The sequence below is a fragment of the Mustela putorius genome, unplaced genomic scaffold (genome assembly GCF_011764305.1).
Source record: "Mustela putorius furo isolate JIRA1106 unplaced genomic scaffold, ASM1176430v1.1 tig00000224_pilon_pilon_pilon, whole genome shotgun sequence".
Lineage (NCBI taxonomy): Eukaryota > Metazoa > Chordata > Mammalia > Carnivora > Mustelidae > Mustela > Mustela putorius.
The window spans coordinates 1,486,855-1,494,537 of NW_025421321.1; the positions used below are offsets into that span (position 1 = coordinate 1,486,855).

General features: G+C 45.7%; 1 protein-coding gene across 1 annotated transcript; it reads left to right on the forward strand.

The window, feature by feature from the left end:
* Positions 1–575: 575 nt before the first annotated feature.
* Positions 576–6,363, forward strand: VSX1 (visual system homeobox 1). The gene is made up of 5 exons (XM_004764323.2): positions 576–1,024; positions 3,111–3,189; positions 3,604–3,727; positions 4,715–4,895; positions 6,080–6,363. The coding sequence occupies exons 1-5, from the start codon at positions 601–603 to the stop codon at positions 6,361–6,363; spliced, it is 1,092 nt and encodes a 363-aa protein (XP_004764380.1). The 5' UTR covers positions 576–600.
* Positions 6,364–7,683: the final 1,320 nt, after the last annotated feature.

A 7,683-nucleotide genomic window follows, 5' to 3' on the forward strand; every position in this document is an offset into this window, starting at 1 on the left:
AATGAGGTCTTAGGTCTTTTTAAAAAATATTTTTAAAAGTTTTACTTATTTAAAAGTAATCTCTACACACCAGGTGAGAACTCAAACTCATAACCCGAGAGTCAGAGTCTCATGTTCCTCTGAGTCAGCCAGGTGCCCAGAGGACCTAGGTCTTGGGAGGAGGCTTTGGGGGCAGCTGTGAGCAGGACCTCCATCTAGAGAATCTGGAAGGAAAAGGAAGACCACACCGGGGCCTGGAATATGTGGCTTTTAGAGGAACCGGCAGATCCCTAGGGGGGTCGTCCCTTTCTTACTTTCCTCTCCCTGAGAATGGGGGCGGGGAGAGGGTTGGCTGGGGAATGGGCAGGAGGACAGCTGGAGAGGAGAGAGAAGGAGGTGATTGAGGGGATTGCAGCTGGGAGGGCGGCGACCGAGGGGAGGGAAACTTGTGGCGTCCCCATATCGCGGGGTCTGGGGCGATGACGTGTCCGCGACCCACTGATTGGACCCTCCTGGCCTTCCGCGCCCGACGGGGTGTCCAGCAGTATAAAGCGTCCTCTGAGCTGTGCCCACTCAGCAAACGGGACCTAGCTAACGTCAAGTCTCGCCCACTGAGAAGCAATGATCTACCAGGACGCACTTTCCGACGGGCGCTCCAGGAGCAGGGCGCTGGTGCCTGGCGGCTCACCTAGTGTTCCGCGCCCCCGCAGCTTCGCCATCACAGACCTGCTGGGCCTGGAGGCTGAGGTGCCCGCGCCTTCCGACCCCGGGCCAGGATCTGGTTGCGAGACCTCCCCGGCCGCATCCTGCACGGGTCCGGGTGTAGGGAGCTCCTGCCTGGCGCGCGGGGCCCTCCCACTGGGGCTCGGCCTTCTCTGTGGTTTCGGCGCTCAGCCTCCTGTGGCTGCTCGGGCGCCCTGCCTGCTCCTAGCCGACGTGCAGTTTCTTCCACCAGGAGCGCCTGAGTCCGCTGTCCAGCAAGCCCCAGGTGGTCCGGCTCCCCACTTCAGCAGCCAGAAGAGCAGCGAGAGCGTCTCGACGTCCGGTAATCAGGCCAGCCCATCCGGGTCTTGCCCCTCTTTCCTCCGGCTTGGGGCAGTGCAGGGGTAATTCACCATAACCTCACTGAGCCCCTATTCCCAGCATTCCGGATTTAAGGGAAGTCGGGACCCCAGGCAGTGGTCCCGTCGGAGGAGGCGTATTCTCTCAGCCTCGATCCCTGACCCTTGCCTCTCCCTAAATCCCTGCCTCTTCTCCGGGATCTAGTTCCGCAGCACAGCGGATATCACCAACACCCGGTTCTCGACCTACCCTGGGGGTCTCGGCAACCAAGCAGCGGTCTCCTGAGGGTTTTTCCTCAGCGCCCGACGCGAGTCTCGGCCTCTACGAACGGCATAGGTCAGTGAGGCCCGGGCGTGCTTGTTCATCACTTGCACAGAACCCAGTACCCTGCGTGCACTCAAAGGTTTGCTGGATTAAAGATTGAATAGCACGCGGCCTGCAGGCCTGGAACTGTCCGCCTTCTGGGGTGCTGAAAAGGGAATCTAGGTACCGCCTTTTTCACTTTGCGCTGCCTTCCCTCCTTCCCACACGTGAGAAAGGACTAAACTCGCCAATTTCGTTGCGCTATGCTCAGCAATTTGTTCCGAGCCCAGTTATTTCCTCAAAGAAGTTGAGGCGGAATATGGGGAAAGAGAAGGAGGCAAAAAGAAAAAAATTGAGAGGTCTGGGGTGTGAGTGGAAGAAAACAGAGAATTATATTAGAAAACGTGGACTGAGAGAAACTGTGTAGAGCCTAGAGCTGAGCATCCAGGCAGCCAAGGCAAAAGAGTACATTGAGTCTCCACTGATAATAAAAGTAACAAAATAATAAAACTAAGCATGACAGATCAGCAGGCAAGCAAACTTTCATTCTGCTTTAAAAAGAACTGTATTAATAGGTCTTTCTATAAAATAAAACAAACCATTATATTAGTAATTTCACTAAAAAATTCAGAAACCACCTTCATAGGATGAGTTTTTTTCTTTCTGAGCACTGGTAAAATGAAAGACAAAATATGACTAGATTTTGTCAAGAAAGAGTTTCCTGGATCTCACTTCCAGAGATTCGAAATTGGTACAGCAAGGCAGGGAGTGAGTGCAGTTCTGACAAGGCTTCTAATGTCAAACCTCGGCCCCCACCCCTGGTTAGAGAAATGTTGATGTATTGGTTAAAAGGAGGGGTTGGAGGTGGAAAGAAGTGAATGAATTTGGGAGTTGGGAGCTAAGTGGTGATAGAGAGTGCCATTAACAGCCAAGTAGCTTCACACAGTCTTCATACAATACTTCACCATGTACAATGTACAACCTTTGTGATCTTGGGAAAGTTACTTCATCTCTCTGCACCTCAGCTTCTTCATCTGTAAAAAAAGGACAATACTAGCAGCTCCCCTGAAGTTCTTTTATTTTATGAAGAATAACTGTGATAATGCATGCTAATGCGTGCTAAGGAGAGTGCCTGGAATATAGTAAGTGCTAACAATGCTAGTGGGTATTAATAAATGTTAACATTCCTCAGCAGAATCATAACTTCAATCTTCATATTAGAATCCAGAGAAAGTGAAAAATATGCTCACTTTTTTCTGGGGCACCTGGGTGGCTCAGTGGGTTAAGCCTCTGCCTTCGGCTCAGGTCATGATCCCAGGGTACTGGGATCGAGCCCCACATCAGGCTTACGGCTCAGCAGGGAGCCTGCTTCCCCCCTCTCTCTCTGCCTGCCTCTCTGCCTACTTGTGACCTCTGTCTGTAAAATAAGTAAACAACATTTTTTAAATTAAAAAAAAAGAAAAATATGCTCACTTTTTAAAAAAAGATTTATTTGTTTATTTGAGAGATTGCATGCATAAGTGGGAGATGGAGAGGGAGAGAGAATCTCAAGCGGATTCCATGCTGAGCATGGAGCCTAACTTGAGGCTCAGTTTCATAACCCTGAGATCATTACCTGAGCTGAAGCCAAGAGTGGGAGACTTGACTGACTGTGCCACCGAAGTGCTCTGAAAAATAGGCTCACCTTTAAAAACAGGGGTTTTTTTTTTTTCAATAAAAGGTAATGTGCTCACCTTTAAAATCTTCTCTTTCTCCTGTGCTAACAGATGAGGATAGCCCATCTGAAGACAGGTGTGGCCTGAGACTGTCCCCTGCTCCTGGCAAGAGGAAGAAGAGGCGGCACAGGTATATAACCAGGCTGTCTTCCCTGGCCCTTTACTTAGGACACAGAATCTGGGAATCTATGGTGCTGCATTATGACAGGCCCTGTGGCCTCTTGATTGACACATAATAGCCATTTGGGAACATAATTCTGCTATTCAAGGAGGCTGCAGGATAATCTTTGTAGCATTTTAAAGACAATTTTGTGGCCCTTTAAAATAGATCTTAGAATGAGTTGATAGAATTCATCGAGGAGGAAAAAATATGTTAAAGAACTTCTGGACTTTCCAGAGGCCAATCATTTAGAGGTGGGATATCCAGTTATCATGAGGTGGCCTTTTAAGGTGTGGAAAGGCAGGCCTGGGTCTTGTACATTTGGGAAGCCTGGCAGCCTCCTGTGGACATGCACTTACACATGTGCTTTGGGTCTCCTTACAGGACTGTTTTCACTGCCCACCAGCTGGAAGAACTGGAGAAGGCATTCAGTGAGGCCCACTACCCTGATGTGTATGCCCGGGAAATGCTGGCCGTGAAAACTGAGCTTCCAGAAGACCGAATACAGGTGTCTGGGGTCCCCTTTCTCTTTCCCAAAGACATCACAGAGAACATGCTTTTTTCACATACACACAGGCACCTCTACAACCCCACACGTTTCCCTTGACACACAAACCGAAGCTCACTTAGCGGCAGGTACCACAATGCTAGAGCCATTCTGTATGTTTATTCCAAAAAGACAGCACCTATAACCCAAATGTCTTTTTTCTTTTATTAATTTATTCCTTAAAATTACACAATAATGTATGCTGCAACTAAAAACTACATATACAGTTATATCTATCTATAACTCTATTTATCTATCATCTCTTTGACTATCATTCCCTGAGAGAAACCAACATAAATAGCCCATTGCAACCTTTTGGCACACCATCTCTGTCATATATATTTGGCCCTGAATATGTTTACATGTGTATACCTATAGATATATGTATATTTACACACATGGAATTTTTTTCTTTTTTTATACAAAAAGGCATTGTTATACTTCTTAGCCTCTTTGCTTGACAACACATTTTGGACACTTCCCAGGTCAGAAGATATGTCACTAACTCTTTTTTTTTTTTTAACAGCTAATCAATATTCCTTATTGTTTCTTTATTAAGATAATATTTTCCAGGACAAATTTCACCAACAAACCAACAACCTGACATTAAAAGGGACCATTGCTACTGTGAACTCTTTCCAACCAATGAGAAAAATCAGGAAACATAATAGTCCACTTTTTTACACGACAAGGGAAATAATACTTTGATTTTATTTTTGTCATTCCTGGCTCTCTGGAAAACCTTAGTGGAAACTGATTGCATATTATCCACACAATGATGAGTCCCTGTGAGTTTTGAGTGAATAGTAGGCACAGCTCCTTAAGGTCTGGGATTTGAACCACTAGTTGGCTGTTTTTAGGACTCCCTGATAAGGGACACTTAAGAGCATCCTCTTTACTGTGTCTCCTCCTGTATGCTCTTCTGCTTCCTGTCTTGCCTCACATCAGGTCTGGTTTCAAAATCGGAGGGCCAAGTGGCGGAAGCGGGAGAAGCGTTGGGGTGGTAGCAGCGTGATGGCTGAGTACGGCCTTTATGGGGCCATGGTGCGACACTGCATCCCACTGCCAGACTCCGTCCTCAATTCCACCGAGGGTGGCCTGGTTGGTTCCTGTGCACCCTGGCTCTTGGGTAAGGAAGAGGGCCCTGCAGCCAGCAAGAAGACCAGAAATGCTGGGGGAGGGGCCAGGGTTCCCTGAAGGGCAGCCATTTGCCAAGCCAGTCAACATCCATTTACTCAGTTTGGGGCCTAGAATATCACATTGATTTTAATTAATTCCAAGATTGAAACTATGGTCAGTAGAATTATTTTTCATCAAAACTGTGTAGCCAGTGTGTGGAAAGGTCACATCAGTTCTTGGTTCTAAAAGTGGAATGGTATACTTGTAATTTGTGAAATATATTTTCAAACTGTTGAGTGCTATTACAAGGTTTGGAAACCATACAATGTAGAGCTCATGATAATAGGAATGAGGATAGTTCTAAGCAGAGAAATCTGTAGGTGATTAACCCCCTACATACAAGAAGGTTTGGGGTCTGAGTCCTAGTTCTGCCATTAACAGCTTGCTTTTTTCTGTCTCATAGACAGAACAGTCTGCTCAAGAGAGGTCCAAGCTTTGGGACTGGGCATTCTGGGTGTTTTCTGTACCAGAAACTAATGGGATCACACCTGGGAGGAATGAATCACAAGATAGCCCCTGGGGTAGGGTAGGAGATTAGAATTAGGGGTGTGTGTGTGATGGGGGGGTTTGTTTAGCACTCATTTAGCCCCTAGGGTCATTTGGTCATTTGCTGTGGTGAGACTAGAGATAACAATTGTAAATATGGCCTAGACTTTGCCCTCAAAGACTGAAGAACCAGAGAGAATTTTGGGCTGGGAACCAAATCCACCCCTCTGAACTTCTACAAGCAGATCAGGTGCAGGGTAGTGGTACTTACTGGTTATCTGCAGAGCTGTGGCCACAAGAAAGTGGGCCCAGTGCTGCCAGACATCTTACTTTCAGAAAAGCTGAAAGTCTGGCTTTTGATGTGCCTTCTCTTGATTTCAAATCGTTGGCAACAATTAAATTAAGAGAAAATCATTTTAATACCGTTGCTGGCTGCACCCCACAGGCAGACATCAGATTTTAACACCTAATGGGGTTAGGTGTTAACCCCGTTAGTAGGTAACTTGGCATCCTTAGTGACCCCAGAGATGGGCACTGATGAGGGCACTTCTAATGGAATTTTGAGAACAATGACCAGGAAGAGACTTACAAAATTGCTGAATTTGGAGATATCTATTTTTTATTTTTTCTCTTTTCTTTTTTGGGAAGGGATGCATAAGAAATCCACAGGGATGATAAGGAAACCGGGAAATGAAGAAAAGCTGACAGGACTCTGGGACTCAGACCACCTCCAGGAAGGTTCTAGAAGACTGGCAGGATCCCAGAGAGGCTCAGATGAAGCCCGCCCTGAGAATGGCTTGGAAGATGTGGCTATTGATCTCTCCAGCTCTGCTCGGCAGGGGACCAAGAAAGCACACCAGGGCAACAGTGCCCTAGGATGCTCAGACTCCTCCAGGCTGAAGGGGCTCCAGCCAGGAAAGGTAGGAGCCTGATGAGGCCCACAGGACCCACTGTCAAAGGCTGGGCAATGTGTTCATCCCTCATGGCATTTTCCACAAGACAGAAGTTGTCTAAGACCAGAACTCTCAGCTGGACTTTCTTCTTCCAGTGTTAGGATACAACACAATGCCATTTGCTTTAAGAAGACAAAGGGATGGCTTAGGGAAAATCCCCATTTTACTCTAGATGGGAACCATTCCTTAAAGGCACTTGAACCAGTTAATTTCATATAAAATTTTACATCTCTTTTATAGAACTTGAGGGGGAGGATTTAAAGTTCAAAAAGCATATATACTTCTGGACCTCATTTTGAAATTTGGTTCAATATACTGTGTAGATTAGTAGGTGAGGTCTGATGTTCTTACTCTGAATTTGAAAATATAAATTTATTTAACCTCCAGAGAATCAGATGTCTTTAAAAATAGCAAAAAGCCCATACAGACATGAATGAATTAAAGTATCTTTACCTTAAACTTGGCTTTGGACATTTCAGATTTTCTTGTTAGGGAATACTTTTGTATTATTTTAAGCATCATTTGATAGGCTGTATACATTGGAACTCATAAGTAAGAAAGAAAGCCATACTTTCCCTTCCCTTCTGAAATATCATGGGACCATGTTTAAATAATTATTCAATATCTATAAGCAATGTTTTAAAGATAGATGAGTCTTTTTGGTCTTTTAAAATTTATGTTTGAAAGCAACTTGGATTTCATGAATGTTTCCTTTCCTGTATTTCTTTTGCCACATTTATTTTTTAAGAATAAATGTTGTGTGGTGTGTTGCTTCTCGGGATGCTCTTTCTGTTACATGTGTATGCAATGCCACTATCACTGATTCCCTAAAGAAGCCCCTTTGCCCCCCCCCCCTTTTTAAAAAAGATTTTATTTATTTATTTGACAGACAGAGATCACAAGTAGTCAGAGAGGCAGGCAGAGAGAGAGAGGGAAGCAGGCTCCCTGCTGAGTAGAGAGCCTGATGTGGGGCTTGATTTCAGGACTCTGAGATCATGACCTGAGCCAGAGGCAGAGGCAGAGGCTTAACTCACTGAAACACCCAGATGCCCCTCCTTTGGCCCTTTTAAATCTCAGAATATCTTTAGGCTGTAGCACGTATCATGTGTAGCTTTGTAAACTCCCACTGGGTGGCAGCCAGGTCTAATTCACTTTTTTATTATTTTATTTTACTATTTTATTTTATTTTTGAGAGAGAGAGTGCACAGTAAGAGAGTGCCCTCATGCGAGAACTGGGGCGGAGAGTGGCAGAGGGAGAGGGAGAGAGAGAATCCGATGATCTCATGACCCTGAGATCAT